At 54.0% G+C, this 19,095-nt stretch overlaps 1 protein-coding gene across 4 annotated transcripts in view; it reads left to right on the top strand.

Moving 5' to 3' along the window:
* DIDO1 (death inducer-obliterator 1) overlaps positions 1-19,095 on the top strand; it is a 54,182-nt gene that overhangs the window by 29,302 nt on the left and 5,785 nt on the right. For all 4 annotated transcript variants that reach the window (XM_082428267.1, XM_082428268.1, XM_082428266.1 and 1 more), the window contains 9 exons: positions 5,328-5,805; positions 6,053-6,212; positions 6,752-6,868; positions 7,026-7,130; positions 7,394-7,529; positions 7,753-8,281; positions 8,716-8,869; positions 9,583-9,672; positions 10,482-10,677. In XM_082428267.1, coding sequence (XP_082284393.1) covers positions 5,328-5,805; positions 6,053-6,212; positions 6,752-6,868; positions 7,026-7,130; positions 7,394-7,529; positions 7,753-8,281; positions 8,716-8,869; positions 9,583-9,672; positions 10,482-10,677 — 1,965 coding nt within the window. The remainder of the gene's footprint in view (positions 1-5,327; positions 5,806-6,052; positions 6,213-6,751; positions 6,869-7,025; positions 7,131-7,393; positions 7,530-7,752; positions 8,282-8,715; positions 8,870-9,582; positions 9,673-10,481; positions 10,678-19,095) is intronic.

The raw sequence follows: 19,095 nt of genomic DNA on the forward strand, positions 1-19,095 counted from the left end.
GACAGAGACCCTCAGATGTACCCTGGCTGCCCCCCTTAGTTCTTGTGCTTCAGCGGGGCGGGGGTGGGGGGGTTGAAGTTTCTAGCAGGGTTGCTCCTGCTCACCTCACCTGCTCTTTGGCCTTCGTGTAGCCTCTGGGACTCTGCATCTCCTGTGGCACTGTTCACAGATGGTCCCGCGGCAGAGTCCTTTAGGTGACATCAAGTCCCAAGGGTTCTTTCTGAAGATGCAGCTGTAAACCCTCCCACACGGTGTAGGAGTCTCAGGTATATTTGAAGCTGTAAAGTAATGTTTTTGATTTTTTGCGTGTTGCACATCACCGTGCACGTAGTCATAGTCTTACCTTCTGAAAGTTAAAGAAGTAAACCTGGAAGATGGATAAGAAGGGTTTCACTTTGATTTCTGTCAACGGAGGTCGGGGCGTTGCTGTGCACCTGGAGGCGTCAGCAAGACGAGCACAAAGGTAACGGCCGCTTAACCTGCTGGGGTCAGCAGGTGCCGCGGGCCATATGCCCCAGAGTCTTAACACGCCCCCGGCCCCATCATGTTGCCTGAAGTAGCAGGTGATGCAGGCACAGATAACAGTTAAAGTTGAACCTTGTCAAAGTGGTGAAAGTGCCTGCTGGCGGGTTTTGGAGGTGAGGGAAAGCAGCAGCTCTACTCGCAGCTGAGTCTCAGGTCTGGTGGCCAGTCCGCAGCAGTCCAGCTGGCGTAGACAGGAGAGCGGAGCGCCCGCCTCACACAGCCTCGGCCCCGTTTCCTTCTTGTGGTTCATGCTGAGGGATGATGTGACCATTTTTTTCATATATTACCAGTCCAACATGAATTGGGTTTTGGTTTTCAAAATCTGTGAAACTCTGAAAACAAGGAAGGGTCCATTTGCCTCCAGAGGTGTACTTGGTTTTTTGCAAGCTTGTTATGGCCAGTTCTATGCACCTCTCTCTTGAGGTGTAAGTCGCTCAAATACTGCACATCAGTAAGAAAAAAGTCAATCTGGACAAGCTTTGTATAGCCCCAGATCATGGCAGTTTGGCTGTGGACCCACATACAGACCCCTAGCAATGGAGAGCAGCTGGCGGGAGGGCCCCAGAGATGGAGATCAGGCCTCCCAAGTCTTCGGTGGGGATTCTCTCTGTTTCTGTGTAAGCATAACTTTACTTCTACAGGAATAATTCACTGCAAAATATTTAAGCAGAGGCACAAAAGCAAAATGGTTCTCTCTTGCTCCTTGAATTTTCACACTAGGAAAAGTCTTGACAGCCAAGAAACAAAGTTGAAATGAGAAACGTCCTCGTACACGTGTCAGGCTGAGCTGAAAATAGCGCTGTCGTCACAGTGAGCTGAGTCCGCTCCCCCAACCCCTGCCGCGGCTCCGCCGTGTCCTCGGAGCCCTGGCGGGTCCCGTTACCCGGTCCTCACCCGGTCCTCGTGGCGGTAGCTGCCTCGGCCTCACCACTGAGCCTGGGTGGATCTGGGGCCCTGTGGGAATGGGGTGGGGAGGGGACGCTCCGACCTGCACCACGTGGCCTGGCTTGGCGCCTGGTCACATCAGAAGCTCTTTGATTCCTTTGGCATTTACAGCCAATCATTCTGAGTAGTGTCTCCCACCCCCTGCCCCCCACCATGTCAGTGTGACTGAAAGCTTCCTATGTGGGAATTTTTAGGGTAACTTGGCACCTGTTTGGGGCAGGACAAAAGGTATAAAGCAGTGACCGTCCCTCAGGGTTTCTCACTGGTCCCTGTGAGGGGCCACCCTGGCAACGGCTGTCACTCAGCTGTCACTGGGCGGGGGCCGCGCGATGCTGCGCAACTCGGCTCCTGCCCGGCGCTGGTTCCCCGTCCTGCTGCGCGCGGCACTGTGCTCGGAGCAGCGCGGCTTCCACTCCCGCTTCCTCCTGCCCCCGCCAAGGCCCACCAGTGCCACCCAGTGGCCAGCGATGCCATAGCGCCACGGCCCACCTTGCCGTGTGACAAGGCCCCCAGTTTTGTGCTTACTGGGAAGTTAGCCAATTAGAGTGTTGCTGGTCCCTGAGTGCCCCGGCCTGCCTGGTTCCTACCGGGCTTCACCACAAACAACTCGTTTGCACTATAAACCAATGGCCAGACCCAGCAGAAACGACGTCATCTGGGGCGGTGGCCTGGCCACCGGCCAGCCTTTCCTCCTGCATCTGCTCCCCAAGATAGCACCTGGCCTGGAACTTGGGCCACTCTTTTCCCCACAGGCAGCCCCCGGGATGGCCCAGACTGGGTGCACACTCCCAGGAGGCCGTCTCTGTCCAGCAGATGGGCAGGTGGTCACCCTGCCTCGAGCTGGCAGCGCTGGGGGCCTGCCACTGCTGGAGCCACTCTACCATGGGGGTGTGCTGCTTTCCTGTTCTAGAACTGGTGCTTCGTGGTTGGTTGGTTGGTTACGCCTTGCCCTTCTGTGAACGTATACACATAACACAGTTAAAAGGGAATTTGGATGAAGAATTTGCAAATCTGATTTTAGCTCTTCTCAGAACTAATGCTTCTGTCACTGTCAGACACTTTGGCACTACACGGTGTCACTGTCATTCCAGCAGCAGCTGACCCACATCCAGCTGACGGTGGGACCAGATGCAACTGTTTTCTGTTATGAGCATTTTTCCTCAAAGTAGAAGAGGGATAGGGCTGACTTGCTGTTGGGGGTCCACCAGTTTCCACGTTTTACCAATTTTTAATTTACGTAATCATACTTACATACGCTCTGAGACGCAGGTGAGGGATAATGAAAGTTGACTTTTAGAAGCCAGAAGCAGCTGATTTTATAAAAGAGCAGCATAATGGTTAAGGAAAGCCATCCCCTGCTTTTTAAATAGATTATGTTCATTTACTGTTAACACTCTTGGATAGCAGGTCACTTTAATCACCTGTACTGTGAATGTCCTAAAAATAAGCTGGTTTCTGTTTTCCCTGAATGAGAGAAAACACCGGTTAGACCAGTAGAAGCGTTGATCTTAGGGAGTGAATGTTTTCGAAGTCAACAGGACTTGTCACTTGAAACAATGTAAATGTCACATAAGATTTGCAGCCCCGTCATGGGCGCCTCATTTGGAATTCTGGAAGCACCTTAGGCCAGCTTTTTAGAGTTGCTTAAAAGTGTGCTACTAAAATAATCTCAGCAAAGTTTGTAAAAAGTCAGTGACTGAGCTGGTTTTAGGACTCGATTTTAATCCTGACGGGTTTGTTCCTTCATCCCCTGCTGGCAGTCACAGCTGGCACCGCGTCCTGCTCCACTCCGCTCTCGTTCCTTCCCCCAAGAAGAGGGGCCTCTGTCCATTTCATTTAACCTAAGCTCTAGCAGTCCCCCCCGCCCCCCAGATCAGGTGCTGTGGACCCTGTTAGCCAAGGCTGAGCTGGTAAAGATAAGTTTCCATGTACTGAGGTATGGTCGCGCCTTAGGAATATGGATTTGAGCTGATGAAATAATATATGTAGAAACGTAGTTCTTAGTCTTAGTTCCTGTGACGTCCCCAGTTCCTACTTTGTTAGACAGTTAGCTGTGACTTGCTGACGGGACATGGGTGACAGCCAGCAGGGCGGATGTGGAGCACGAGCGGGCTGCTCAGCGGGCCGCGGGTGGTCTTGGGGAAGCCTGGACGGCATAGCCCGGGGGTGCCAGCACACGTGGGGCCAGTGATTGGGACAGCGTGGACGAGGGGACGTGAGGTCGGGGGGTCTCTGTGAGATGAAAATAGGAGATTTGCAGTCAGGGTTGTTGCTGGATGACAATGAAGAACTTCTAACACGGTTCTAAGTTTTGGATGTGTGTAGTGCTGTTGCAAACTTTGTAAAATTAGATGATTTCACCTGTACTATGAAATGGAAAAAACTTGCGGTCCCTGGGCTTTTAATACCTTTGGCTGAACTGGCCTGACCAGTGCTGGAGGAAGGCAGTCCTGAGGGCAGCGCTCTGGCCCTTCGCCAGGATGGTCACGCAGGGTGTAGGCTCTGAACGCCTTGGGGGCTCTTGTGGGGTCAGGCCTTATTTGTAGACAGGGTCTCACCTCTCCGCCCGGACTTCAGATTTTCTCCCTGCTTCACCAGGACAGTTGCAAGAAGCACCGGCAGCTGACTGGAACTGGTGGGTCTTCAACCCCTGCGTAAAATCGGAAGGCTGCTAGAGCATCTTGAAGTCTCCCATTTAGCATCTGGGGGCTCACTGCGCCGTGGGTAGTTGTAGAAAAGCTTGCGCCTGGGGAGGTGGCTTCTCCGTCGGTCCTGTGTGACGTGGCCCTAGGTGGTGTCCCTGTGCTCTCCTGGCTTGCTCCCTGGACCTGCCTGCCCCGCCCCCCCCCCCCCCCCCCGTTCTGCCCTGGGTCCCAGACGTTCTGGGCGGTGGGCCTGAGCAGGGCCATCTGGGAACACGCCCCTGCTCTCAGTCACGGCTCCCCATGTACCTCTGCTGGGCCGCATGCCCCGAAGACCGAGGGACTGGTCTTAGGATGAACCTCCTTGCTTGCCTCTGACTGTAATTCTGATGGTCTGATACAGGATTAAGCGTAATCAGTCCGTGCGAAGTACTGGCATAAAGATTCTCATTTTAGCTTTCGGCTGTAATCCTTGTTTGGATTAAAAGTGCTAACCTACTGTCTTACCCAATAGCGAGCTGCAGCTAGAGGGGTGTGAATGGGAACGTGAATGACAGCAGGTGGCGTTCCTGCCACCCAGCTCCTAGTGTAAAAATAACTGGTCTCCCCCCGTGTTGCAGTTTTCTGCAAACGTTCTATATTTTATTGAAGCCACCCTGTCCAGTTGACTTTTGTCCAAGAGGACGATGGACACCGCTGAGCCGCCACCCCAGGGTGGCCTCGTGCTGGTCCTTCCACCTTCCAGCGCCCCGAGGGCCCCCGAGGTGGGGGTCGGATATGCATTCGAAGAGAATGTGTCTCATCCACCCTGGAAAGACGTTCTAAGCTCCTGTGCGCCAAAAACCGCACTGGGACTCTCCGTGAGCGTGGTCTTTGAAATCTGTACCTTTTCTTGATACAGCGAAATTTGCCCTTCGAGTTCCAAGCTAAGCTAACGGTTTAAATCCAGCCTTTGCTAGCTTACTGGTTTATCGGTTGAAGTAAAAGTTTTAATAATAAAGCATTTCTCTCTGAAACAAAGTATATTCACTATCATAAATGTTGCCGGTAGCCCTCTTTATACTCCTTTTCTGAGTTTTAACAGTTACTTTAAAAATTCTCTTTAAATCTGTCTCACAGTGATGCCTGGTTATTAGGTTTGCTGGTTTCAGGTGCACATGCTATGTGGGGTCCCCTGCACCCCTGCCTCACTAAGCGGGCCCCTCTCCTTTGCAGCCATGAAGGAGGACAGACGCACAGAGGCTAAGGCGGCGGTGGCGGCGGTGCCGAAGAAGGTGGCTCCTCCAGGCTCCTCGGGGGGCGGCAAGCAGCCCTCGCCCAGAAATCTCCTTCCAAAGAAGTCCCCTCCTTTCGCAAACACGGCAGCAGCCAAATCGGCCATCAAAAAGTCGCCACCGGGTTTCAAGGGCACCATCCCCAAGAGGCCGTGGCTCTCGGCTGCCGCCTCCCCCTCGGGCAGCGCTCCCTCGGCCAAGCAGGCAAGGCTGGCACCTGTTGCTGCCACGTCTGCTTCCAGAAAGTTCCCCAGCTCCGCTGCTTCGGTGGGCGCCGTCAGGAAGCCTGGGACCACCTCAGTTCCCCTGGCCTCTCCAGCCCCGGGACGCCTGGGCCCCGTGAGCCCCGCCTCGTCACAGCCAAATTCTCAAATTCGGCAAAACATAAGACGCTCCTTGAAGGAGATCTTGTGGAAAAGGTGGGCTGTTCCACTTTGTTTCTTATCTGTTAAAGTGGAAAGTTTTCCACGTAAAGGGTGGTTGTTTCACGATGGCCCCGCTGTTTAAGAAAAATGTCACATGTGGGACTTCCCTGGCGATCCAGTGGTTAAGACGCCACGCTTCCACTGCAGGGGGCACCGGGGTTCCATCCCTGGTTGGGGAGCTGAGATCCCACATGGCATGTAAGTGCAGCAGTTACCGTGGGTCTTTTTTCATTCCATCTAGAGTCACTGACAGCGATGACTTAATCATGACAGAAAATGAAGTAGGAAAAATTGCACTGCACATCGAGAAGGAGATGTTTAACTTGTTCCGAGTCACAGACAATCGGTACAAGAGCAAGTACCGCAGCCTCATGTTCAACCTCAAGGACCCCAAAAACCAGGTGCGTGTCCGACCGTCAGGAGCAGGGGCAGTCCTGGCCAGGTGCTGCCCAGGCCTGGGTTAGGGCACTGAGTCCCCCTGCGGCTGTGGGTGACTGGCATGCTGTTCCCGTGGGGCCAGGCGCTCGCCCGCCTGCTGAGGCCCTTGCCACCTGTGTGCCTGTGTGCCTGCCGGGGCCCACGCTGTCTGGATCGGCCTCTTGACCTCGTACCTGTGTTCAGAAGCAGGGCACATACTCTGACTTTCCACTTTGCCTTGTTAACCCCTTGGCAGAAGGGATTTCTTCTATCTTTGTCCCTAACACTGTACCTTCTTCGGTCGATTGTGTTTTCTGTGAGGTGGTCTTTGTAGCAGGGTCAGTGCGGTGGGATTCTCGAGATCAGCTGCCCGACCTCAGGGCCCCTGTTCTCCGAGCATCGATGGGATGCTCCGGGCCCTCGTCCTGCCGCGGGGCAGGGGCTTGCCTTGCTGCCTATCTCCACATCCTCTCTAGCATCTTAGAGGGTTTTGAACGAGTGAACAAGAGATGTTTGTTTACAGGGGCTCTTCCATCGTGTTCTGCGTGAAGAAATCTCTTTGGCAAAACTTGTGAGAATGAAGCCAGAAGAACTTGTCTCCAAAGAGCTTTCCATGTGGAAAGAGAGATCGTCAAAGCCTGTGAGTGCCGACGGGAGAGGCGGCTGCGGGTGCCAGAAGCCTGACACCAGCGCCCCCTCACCCCGCCCCGGAGTGAATTAATAGCCTGTTGGCATGAGAGAGTCCCGTTGGGAAAGAAGGGCTAAGGCTTCATGTTTGTCTGTCTTTTTCATCCTAGGTGATGGAGTCCAGAACTAAATTGCATAATGAGACTAAGAAGCCTACCGTTAAACAGGAAACTATTCCCGATATGGAAGATTCTCCGCCAGTATCAGATTCTGATGTAAGCGTTTAGGATTTCCAGTGCTCACGAGAATTGACTAAGGTGATCTCGTTCCAGACGTTGTTAGGTGCCTGAATTACTGGGCAAGGCACTGAGCTGACACAAGTGTGTGTAGTTGTATTGCTTCTCAAGTACTTGTATTCAGTAGTCCTTTTTCTCTTTTTTCAGTGGTTCTTAATCATGTGAGATGTTTTTTCCATGGGTGCTGCTAATTTGCAGAGGGGGTGGAAAAGGAATGACCTCCTCTGCTTCTTGTGCTTTAGGAACAGCAAGAATCAGTGCGGGCGGCCCCCGAGAGGAGTGCGGCGCCGCTGCTGGACCTTGTCGGCAGCATGCTGCAGGACACGACCGGGCAGCACCGGGCGCACCTCTTTGACCTGAACTGTAAGATCTGCACAGGTGAGCACATCTGGGGGCAGACTGTGGAGACCCTTCTTGGGACAGCGGCATTCGAACCAAGTTGCACAGTGGAAAGGCTAGAATCGTTTCTTCAAGCTTAGGAAGTGAGCCCCTACCTTTATAGTGTTGTTGTCTTAAAGCAGTGATCATGTGTCTACCCGTGGGCAGGCTGTGCTCTCGAACGTGTGGGATTTCTCACGAAGGCCTTCCTTCTGTTCTCCAGGTCAGGTTCCATCGTCGGAAGGTGAGCCAGCTCCGCAAAAGCAGAAGTGGTCAGCTTCTGCCAGGAAGGAGGACTCAAAGCCCAAGCATGACAAGCCTGCCTCTGAGCCCGCTCTCAGCTCAGCCGATGATGCGGCGCCAGAGACGCTGCCCGAGAGCGCCTCGGAGCCAGACCTGGAAAGCGCTGCTCGCGCCCATTTGGAGGGAAAGTCCCTCCCGGTGCCCCCAGAGGACGGCCGCCCCGAGCCCTCCGCCCTGGAAGGCGCCCCCTGCCCGGCCCCCGGTGGCGGCGGAGTGCTCACCACAGTCACGGTGTCCGGCCGAGACCCCAGGACTGCACCAGGCGGGCCGAGCCCGGGCACGGCTCCCTCGGCAGCCCGCGCAGACAGCGCCCACCCAGCGGAGCCCCGACAGGACGTCCCGAAGCCTGTGCCGACCTCCGTGACGGTGCCCAAGTCCATCCTGGCCAAGCCGTCCACGTCGCCCGAGCCCAGATACCTCCTGTCGGTCCCGCCGTCGCCAAGCATCAGGTGCGGCCCCCGTGTATGGTCAGAGCAGCCGAGCTGCGGCCTTTCTTTCAGAGGAACAGAAGGAGTAGTAATGAGTGATTCAGTCGTTTGGCTCAGAAATCCACCCAGAAATACAACTCTCCTCAATTTTCTATTTTAAAAAGGCGTTTTTTTAAAGCTTCAGTTTTAGGATGACTAATTACCACCTTAGAAATATAGTTCTTGAAAACTGGAATTTGAATTTACAGCCGTCCAGTTTGTTGCCTGTATAGTTCATATTTGACCAGAATGTGTTTATATCATTATGATTAAGGTAATTAATTTGAAAAAGTAAGCTATCAAAACTTGCAGGAATTCACTTTGCTTTTATAAACATGTTAAATAAGTAAATAAATACTGGGGATTCTTTGGGCAGAGAGAAAGAGTCACGTATCTTCTGTGGTTTTGTTTTACAGCATCTCAGGGTCCCGGTCCCCTCCAGAAGGAGATACCACCCTCTTCTTGTCTCGACTCAGCACCATTTGGAAAGGATTTATTAACATGCAGAGTGTAGCGAAGTTTGTCACTAAGGCGTATCCTGTCTCTGGATGTTTTGATTATCTCAGTGAGGTTAGAACCAGGAGGGAGAGAAGTGTGTGTGCGTGTGTGCGCGTGCGTGTTTTCCACAGGCACTCTCATCCCGCGCTGGAGTCAGGCGTGTGACCACCTTCCTGCTGAGTGGACACACAAGCACCTCTGAAGGCAAAATAGGGGTTGCTGGGCCGAGTCAGCAGGTTACGCGGCTCGGACAGGGGCAAAAATTCACATGAGAAATCAGACCCTCCATCTTTTCTGAAGAAGCTGAAGCTTGTCTTCCTTCTCCCTCTGTTCCGCTAGAGCTTGTGCAAAACCTGGGTGTGCGTGTGCCCACTGCAGGTGTGGCCAGACACACGTGACCTGCCTTGGTGTGGAGGGGCACACACGACAGCTCTTTTATTTTTCAAAGTTAACAACACAGCACTAGCCTTTCAGACTTAACAAGGAGTGCTCAGTCACTTCTGAGACATACCTGGATCTTTACTATATGTGTATGTTCATAAAAGACAACAGTCAAACATTTTGCTGAATGTCATTCTGTTCAGCAGAAGCTTATCCTCCTACCACCCTTGGGTTTGGTCACTCATAATCCCGGATGTTAGTCAACTAAGCAGCATTTGACACAGTTACTGCCGCCTTGTTTGGGATAGTTGCAGTTTTCTTAGTTGTGAATCTCGGGTAGTTTGGGGTCTCTCTGTGACCGCCATGGTTCCACCGGCCATTTAATCAGAGTCTGTTTCACTTAGGACCTGCCCGACACGATTCACATCGGCGGAAGGATTGCCCCAAAGACAGTCTGGGATTACGTTGGCAAACTCAGATCTTCAGTGTCTAAGGTACCTGCCCACAGTCTGACCTCTGCACCCAAGGAAGAAGGGGTTTGTTTACACACGACTCGCTCTTTGACTTCTCATCTTGAGCGTTAATACTTGAAATGTCTCTAGTTCGTGAGATGTTTGCAGGTGAACGTTTAAGTTGATAGCTGGCTAACCTGTGAAGGGGTGTCTGAGTAGCATGACGGTGGAAGCTTTGTGAAAGCGCATGTGCGGTTCAGAGTTAGAAATACAGATGCTCTGTCCCTTCTTGTCTGAGCTGATGGAGTAGAGGTGGGGGGAGGCGGCCGGGCTGGAGTCTGTGAACCCCTGAGATGCGGACGCAGCTGTGTGTCTGCGTGTGCAGTGCTCTTTGGGGGAGGGGCTCTGGTTTTCACTGGGGTCACAGAAGGGTTACGACCCTGGTCTAGTTCAGCCCTCCCGTTTCGGAGCTGCGGGCAGCTCATCACACGCTTGGTGGTCATTTAGCTCTGTGTCAGACGCTGCCCCAGGCTGGCCCTGCACACACACTACCCCATCAGTACGAGAGCCCCAGGAGGCGGGCTCTTTGCTGAGGACAGTGGGGCTAAGTAGTTTTAAAGCGGCTCCTCCAAAACCAAGGTCAAACCCAGCAGTCTTGAGACTCGGGCCTGTGTCCCCTTCACCAACTCCTTGTTCTGATGTGCTGGGCAGCAGGGTTGAGACAGTCAGAATCGGAGCTGGTCGCTTCTCTCCTCGCTTCCCTCCTGCTTTTGGGGCTTAGGTGCAGGATGCAGCGGCTGCCTTTCCGGAGTGGCCACAGGTCAATGCTCCCCGCCCTCTGTTTGCTGCAGGAGCTGTGTCTGATCCGCTTCCACCCCGCGACGGAGGAGGAGGAGGTGGCCTACATCTCTCTGTACTCCTACTTCAGCAGCCGCGGCCGCTTCGGCGTCGTGGCAAACAACAGCAGGCGCGTCAAGGACCTCTACCTGATCCCGCTGAGCGCTGCGGACCCCGTCCCCTCCAAACTCCTGCCCTTCGAGGGGCCAGGTAGGCCCCAGCCTTCCGCCCACACGTCCCCCTCACGCCCTGCGGAGTCCCTCACAGCGAGCTGCGTGCCTCACCCAGACCCGGCCTTTGGCAGCGGAACTTGGGAGCAGGGGTGAAGCAGCGTCGAGCTGTGGGGCTTCCCGGATAGTGGAGGGTGGCACCGGAGGTCCCCTGAGGAAGGTGTGAATTGTCTTAGGAAAGTCCTGTGCAGAGGGACAAAGCCGTCCGGAGCCCGCCCGCCTCGTGTGAGCAGGGTGTTGGCGGCAGGGGCTGGGCAGTGCCAGGAGGGCAGGGCCGGGGCCTGGCCTGTGGGCTTGCCTCCTTGCAGGCGTCCGGCCGAACCTCGTCGCCTGTCCTCGCTACAGGCATTCGTTTTGAGGAGAAACGAGAGATAGCGTTGAGACGGGAACTAGTTCTAGAAATAGTCACTTTGAAATCTGCTGCTCGAACTCTTATTTTTGGCAGACCACTTTCTGTTCACTCCTTCCTTAGAAAGTGCTGCTTCTAAAGAATTACTTACAGGCTGACCGGAAAGAAAGTTCAGGCTTGTCAAGGGAGCTAAGGGTGATTCCAAGGGGGACGTGGTCTCTGGGGACCCACCTTCTCTTAACCCCGAGAAGTTGACGGGACTTAAGTCTCGCAGAAAGATGCCTAAATGGGAGTGTCTCCTTGGCCGTGGCGCCCCCAAAGACGGCTAAGCCTAAAAGATGCTGAGTGTAAGCCGCGGTCAGCGCTCTTGAAGCGCTTGCTTCTACGGGCAGCGCCTCCGTGTCCATGGCCAGCGCCCCTGCCGCAGCCAGGCACTTACGCGGCTCTGCGGCTGGGCCCAGCGTCCTGGTCGGTCCCCGTGACCGCAGGGCTCGTGTTCCCTGCCACAACACACGGAACCGTCTCAGTGCCAAGCACGTTAGAAGCCAAGCGCTCCGGGGGGCTGTCCCACTCCCCGCGCTAAAGCGGTGCCGCCTGACGGGCAGCAGGGAGGGCCGTGGCGGAGGTTCTTGGCGGGCAGCTCCTGGGGCGCCGGCCGGCTCCCTGGACGCCGTGTTCCTGATGCAGCGGTGACGGTGGTGAAGCCGACTTCCTGATACCGTGAGGAGCCTCCGGTCAGTCACAGGGGCGGAAGCCTGTGTGGGGCCTAGTGTGAGCGTAGATCCTGTGACACGCACACTCTGCGCGTCTGGAGCAGCGGGACCTGGGAGGTGACGAAGCCCTGTTTCACCCGTGTTGGAGCCCCTCTCGGCTCCACCTGCAGAGCCCGCGGTGGGATCTTGCCTGACTCCGTCCGGGTGCACCTTGTCACACGAGCAGGGGGCTGCCGGGTTCGGGGCCGTGGACAGACCCTGAGGGGGCAGAGGTGGACGAGGTCAGGTGTGGTGAGGAGGCAGGGGCGCGGGGGCCACCGAGGAGACCCCCAGTTGGAGCCGCGGCGGGAGCTGGTGCAGTGCTGGGTTGGGGCCCGGCTGGCAGAGGGAGGGGGCCGCGCTGGGTGTTCCGGGGTGACACGGGGACAAGGAAGGCGGGGCAGGGCGCTCACCTCATCTGCGAAGTGACCACACTTGATGACCAGCGGAGTGGACGTCACTCCTCCGCCTGCATTCCCAAGGCTGTCACTTCCTGAAGGGGACGCTCCAAAGCCTGCAGGTTTCATCCACGGTAGAGAACGAATGTTTCAGTAAAATAAAGTAGTGAGAAGGGTTTTGGAAACGTAATTGTATGGGTAATTTTACCGTAAACTTTGAAAGACTTTTTTTGTTAATCGAAGGGCTTCTAAATCTCAGCTTGTTTAATTCAGTATATATGTTTTTAATTCTCCTGATACCTTTGTTTGATATTAACGTCTGTGTGTGTTCTGTACACTTGCGCATCAGCCAGACTCCCTTGGCCCCAGGCCACGTTACCTACCTGAGCTGCTTCGCACGTTTGTATCATGACTCGGCGCTCCCTGGGTACAGACATCCGTGTGTCCCAGGCTCGTGGCGTGTGCATCACGTGCGTGTTGTGTGTGTGCGTGAGTGTTTGGAAGGTGGGCCGGGCGCGTTCCTCCTGTCTCTGCACGGCGTCCTGTGACGGCACAGGTCCAGTCTGAGGGCCGCCGTGTCCCTCGATGGAGCAGCCAGCGGGCTTGAGCACATGCTGCCTGGCAGCGCTGCCCCGCAACCTGATGGGAGCGCCCTTGACCCCCGCGTCAGCCCCGCAGCGGGGCGCGCCCGCACTGCCCAGGGTTGTCGCTGCCTGAGGTCGCAGGGCCAGTGAGCGTGGAGTCAGGGTCCGCCCCGGCCGCATCTCCACCCCAAGGCCTCGGTGGGGCACAGGCCTCCCACTTGGGGCAGCCCGCCAGCGGGCGGGCCCCTGGGAGGAGGAGGGCAGGTCTGTGGGGGTGGAGAGCGCCTGACGCGGCACGTCAGTCTCTGGACTTGGGAGCCCCGTAGATTTTGACAGTGTAGCTCACACTGGAGAAGCAGGTGAGGACACGAGGTGTTGAACCCGTGTGCGGAGCCGGGGAGGCCGCGCGGCCTGCTCGCGGTCAGCGTCCTCTCGGCCCCGCGCTTGGATGGTGGACACGGGGCGGTCTCCGCGCAGAACCCGCAGCGCAGTCCCCGCACGGCAGCAGAGCCCATCCGAGCCAAGCCCGGTCTGCCTCCAGGGCGTTTTGTCCTCCCGGGCTCCCTCGACTTGTCCCAGAGGTGCCAGGCCGTCACCACGTCACACAGCCTGGAGGACGGCCGGGAGGCCCGCGTCCCTCTGACCCAGCGGACAGTCCTTCCACTGTGGACGCGGCTCAGCTCAGTCCCACGCACACTGTCGGGGCTCCACCCCTGGGGACTCGGGTCTCAGCTGGTCCGCGCGTCTAGGGGCTTTATTCACGGAAGGAAGACCAGTCAGATGGGACGCTGGGCCTAGGCCAGGGCGCCCGGCCCTCCCGAGGGGCTGGGGGGCGCCTGTCGAGGGCCCTCGGGCGTCTAAGGTGTGGACCACCCCGAGCAGAGGACAGGGACCTGCCTTCCGCGGCATTGCAGGGAGAGGGCCATTCTCTGAGCAGGCTGGCTCCATCCGTGGCGTCTGCCTTCTGTCCTCACTCGTAACCGCTCCCTAAGTTAGCAGACCGTTTCTGTGACTTGCCATATTGTCAGGTAAGCGCGTCTTCAGTTTCTGCGTGTCTGCTTGCGTAGCTGTGTACAGATGCTGTAATCACAGGCAAAATCGTGCTGAATGGAAAGTGCTTCTCTCTCCTTTGAAATCAATAAAAATATTTCATGGAAACTGGTCATTGTTTGTCTGAATTTGAACCGTTTGGTAGCTCTTGGTGCCCATCCAGGTGCACTGTGACGAAGGACTGTCTCCACCTTGCTTTGCCTCAGCCGACGCCAGTGTGCTTCTGGCTGTGCAGGCGGCGGTGCTGCGCTGGGGGCGCCTGGACACGGGCGGGCGGACGGATGGACGACGCTCTCCTCACTGGGACGCGGAGCCCTGGCTTTGCACAGGTCTTAGGGACCCAAGAGTGGGAGCGGGCGAAGTCTGCATGGGAGCCGAGTGCGGCGGGCGGGCAGCTGCTTGTCCCTGTATTTGCTGGGTCTCTGCCCAAGTCCTCTTTGAGGACGGTTGCTGCGAACTCCAGCACAGTTTCTGTTCCCGCAGGTGTGGACGTTTTGTCTTGTCGGACTCAGACCATGAGAAGGTGTTCACTTTAAATACTGAATAGTGGAGCATGCCAGGTAGATTTAGGGGTAAAAGCCTCATTTGATAGTTGGGCAGCTTTCAGCTGGTTTATTAATTAAAACTAAACCTCGTCCCCTGCTGTGCCACGTCCAAGGTGCGTGGGGGCTGCTTCCCCCCGGCCCTGTTGCTGACACCTGGACACAGATCCTGGTTTGGGTCTTGGCTCAGGACATCCACACACACCTTTTCAGCTGTCCCTCGTCCCTGGGTTTGTCCACTTCTCTCTCTGTACGGGTGGTCTGGGGCTGACCCTTTCGCCGTGAAGACTCGGGGACCTACATGCAGCTAAGAAGGCTTGTTTCACCCACACGGGACATCGTGGATACGCTTGCTCCCGCGACGTGGAGGGGGTCGGGCAGGGGTGCCGACACCCCGGAGCTCAGTGTCATGAGTACCTCTTGTCCGGAAATGATAGTTCAGCGGCCCCCCACCTAGTTCTCATCTGCTTGATGAGTCATAAGCCTCACCACTACCCTCAAAGGGAGGTCGGTAAGTAAGCACCCCGCTTGTAACCATGGGACAGAGGCCCTGTGCGGAGCCGGGGAGGCGCCCCGGGCCCCCAGTGGGAGCCCTGTCTCTGCACGCAGGCAGCGTGCTCACTGCTGCTGCGCCTTCTCGGGACGCCCTCTCCTCTCCAGGGGTCACACTCAACAGTGGGCGCGCCCGCAGGGGCCCCAGGCGGAAAATGGGGCCTTCGGGGGAAAGCCACCCCTGCCACCACCCCAGTGGTAGTAGCCCTTTGACTGTGTCCAGCGTGCCCTTGCCAGGCGCCTGTCGTGAGGGTGCGGAGCGGGGTGGAGCCAGACGTGCCCTCACCTCCCTAACGGTCACTGCCGAGGCCCCGGTAGCGCAGTGAATCATATTCTTCCACGAGTAAGTCATCTCCACGGTGCTAGTTAACATTTCAAGTCTCCATGCAGCCATAACGTGCACAGGTGAAGCAGATAAGATTTGACTGCTTCAGAAACAGCCCAATTTAAATGTAAAATCCTGGGGAAGATTAGTGGGGAAATTCAAAACTAACACTCCTCCAACTCTGGAGCTTTATTAGATCACTTAACGGGTGTGTGTAGATGAAGTAGTTGAGAGCTGAAAGCATTTAAAAATACTAGCTGCTTAGTTAGATGCTGGTCTCCAGGGAGTTTCCTGTTTTCGAAACAAATGTAAATGTTAAGTAATTTAATCATAGCCTCACCTGTGATGCCTGTGACCACAAAGGGTAGAGTCTAGAGAATTTTGCCAAGTCTGGGATATATCATTTTTGTTAGGAAGCATATAAAGCTGTTGCAAGTTGTAGGGCTGGCACACCTCCCGAGGACAGGACCCCATCTCCCTGGTTTTAACGCAGTGACTTACCCTCCACACACGGCGTCTTTGACCTGAAATGCGATTCCTGCCGCAAGCCCTGGTGCTGGCGCCTTAGAAGTTTAGCCCTTCAGAGGTAACATAGCCCATCTGCATCGAGGACGATGAGGACAGTCGTGGGCCCTGGGCTGCTGAGAGGGCGCCCCTGACCAGGGCTCCCCAGCCCTCCCCACCCCCGCCCACATGGCTGAGCACGTTTCTCCTCTGCTGCGCCTGCTGACAGAGCCGGCCAAGGCTCCAGCTTGTGGCCCGGCGTGGGGACCTGCTCTGCCAGCTCTGGGGCCGTGTCAGCGACGGTCGGTCCAGAAAGGGCCACGAGAGCCAGTTGAGCTATTGACTGTGCCCCAAACTGGGTATTAGTGAGCTGTAAATTGTTCAGTAAGTGGCAGTTGTAGTGAGCGAGAGAGTTAACTATTTTAAGTTAAAATAATTCGTTTTGATTAGAAAGCGAACTTGATAGAGTATCTTTCACATCTGAGCAGAACTGTCTGGATGCCATGCTCAGTGCAGTGGGCCTGGCCTTCCTGTCTCCACGCCCTCCTTTGCCCACCTCCTCCTTCCCCTGAGTCACCACTGTCATCAGAAGGGCAGGCAGAGGACGTTCTGGAAGCCATTCCTCTTATCATGAGTGGGTGTCTTCATGGGCACCTCAGCCCTTGAATGTCCACCTGTGAAACGAGGCGCTGAGTGCAGTGGGGAGGGGGGCCAGCAGTACCTCGCCGATCTGTGCGGAGGCTGGGCCAGCCCAGCTCACTCTGGCGCGCCTGGTCTTCCTCCTCGGGGGTGGGACGGGACGTCCGCCACCCTCGTGCTCGGCATGTCAACCCATCTCTGCTGGAAATTAGGAGGGGTGACAGCCGCTCAGAACTACACAGTGGGTGTCCAGAGACAACTATTTGATCTGTGATCAACTTAAAATCACAGAAAGAATAGGAAAAACTGCTGATTTTCTTTTTTAGTGAGTGAAAACACAAAATATATAGCATGAATATCTTTTACACAGTAGTGATTTATGTGTCAATTGAATTTATCCAATTTGATTAATTTTAAATATGCTGTTGAAACAGAATTTTGGTCCTGTGTTTATCCTTTCTCCCTAACTTACCGATCTGTGACTTGGGCTTTTCTGTTCCGCTCTTGGTATTCCGGGTTTGTTACTAGTGTGAGGGTGGAGGAGCCGCACAGAAACAGTAGACAGGGCACCACAATCCAGAGGGTTTGGACGAAGAATTTTTTAAGCAATAATTATTTTTTAAGAACTGTGCAATGTTTTGAAATTCCCAGCGTATTCTCCACGTGGTCTGTCCTTTGCTGCCCCTGTCCTGAACACCTCTGGGCTTTAAGCCGCACGTCCTGTGTTGACAGAGACCTGAGCAGTTGGTAACTTTTGATAAGTTACTGGTCACTGAATGTCTTTCTAAACCTGCAAGGACATTTGTTTTAGGCGTTTTGGTCAGCATCACTTTTCCCATCAATTGTAATTTTGACACCAGTGACTGATGAACTTATCCAATGGCCTGTGCTATATCAATCAGTATAATTTTATTAATCATTATAATTGAGTTGTAGAATTGGTCCTTAATTGAACCTTTAATTTTAGTATGAATAGCTTAATTTACATATTGCAGCTCATAAGTTAAAGTCGAAAGGGGGTGCTGCCTTCCTGATACGTAGCATAGAGGCAAATAAAGGAACACAGCTAAGAGTTTGTTTAGAAAACATCCTGGGTTACCGCGGAGCGAAGGTCACCCTACGGGATCGTCGACTTCAAAGACTCATATTGCCTGAGGAAGAAACCCCGAAAAGGAAGAAGAGGAAAGAAAGAGGAGTCTGGAATGGCTCTTACTCAGGCACAGTTGACATTCAAGGATGTGGCCATAGAATTCTCTCAGGAGGAGTGGGAATGCCTGGACCCTGGTCAGAGGGCCTTGTACAGGGACGTGATGTTGGAGACCTACAGGAACCTGCTCTCCCTGGATACCTCTCTTAAATGTGTGATCAAGGAATCAGCACCAAAAGAGAACAGTCATATAGGGGAAATGTTGCACACAGTGTTGTTGGAAAGACATGAAAGCTGTGAGACTGAGGACTATGGCTATAGGGAAATCCAGAGACGTATTCGTGACTTTGAGTACCAGTGGAGAAGTGACAAAAGAAATTACAGAGGAGTGCCTGTCACCCATAAAAAACATCTCACTGGTAGAAGAGATCAACATGGTAGAAGAGATGAAGGAAACAAGCCTATTGAAAACAGGCTCGGACTAAGCTTTCAGTGACATCTGGCTGAACTGCAGATATTTCCAACTGAAGGGCAATTTTATGAGTATCTGCAAGTTGAGAAGTCTAACAACAGTGGTTCCTCATTTTCAGTACTTCAGAGAATTCTTCCGAGTGTCCAAACCAACATTTTTAATGAATATGGGAATGATTTCTGGCATTCTTCATTACTCACACAAGACCAGAAAGCATACACTAGGGAAAAACCTTACAAATGTGATGAGTATGACAAAGCAGTTAATCATGGCTCACAACTCACTAACCATCAGGTAATCCACACAGGTGTGAAACCTTACAAATGTAATGTATGCGGCAAAACCTTTAATCAGAGCTCACATCTCACTAGACATCAAAGAATCCACACGAAAGGGAAACATCACAAGTGTGAGGAATGTGGTAAGGGCTTCAGTTACAGTTCACACCTCGTACGTCATCGCAGAATTCACACCGGAGAGAAACCCTACCAGTGTGGTGGGTGTGACAAAGCCTTTAGTGTGTATTCAAGTCTTATTTATCATCAGGTCACCCATACTAGAGAGAAACCTTACAAATGTAATGAGTGTGGCAAGGTCTTCAGTCAGAGTTCAAGCCTTCCTAGTCATCGCCGGATTCATACCGGAGAGAAACCTTACAAATGTAATCAGTGTGGCAAATCCTTTATTCATTGCTCAAACTTCAACAGACATAAGAAAATCCACACTGGAGAGAAACCTTACCAATGCAGTGAGTGTGGCAAGGTCTTCACTCAAAACTCAAGCCTCGTAAGTCATCGGAGAATTCATGCTAGAGAGTAACCTGACCAATGTAACGAGTGTGGCAAAATAATACAAGTTCAAGCATGGATTGACACTAGAGAGTCCACACTAAAGAGAAATTACATCAGGGTAACATACAGGACAGAGGACTTGTACAGACTTCGCAACTGACTAGACATCAGAATATACGTCTTTGATGAAGCCACAAGAACGTAATGTGTGTATAAAGGCTCTTATCCATAGATCAAAACTACAGAACATCGCAAGATTCCTACTGGAGAGCAGCCTTACACATGTAATGAAT

The sequence above is a fragment of the Balaenoptera physalus genome (genome assembly GCF_965194825.1).
Source record: "Balaenoptera physalus genome assembly, chromosome: 16".
Classification (NCBI taxonomy): Eukaryota; Metazoa; Chordata; class Mammalia; order Artiodactyla; family Balaenopteridae; genus Balaenoptera; species Balaenoptera physalus.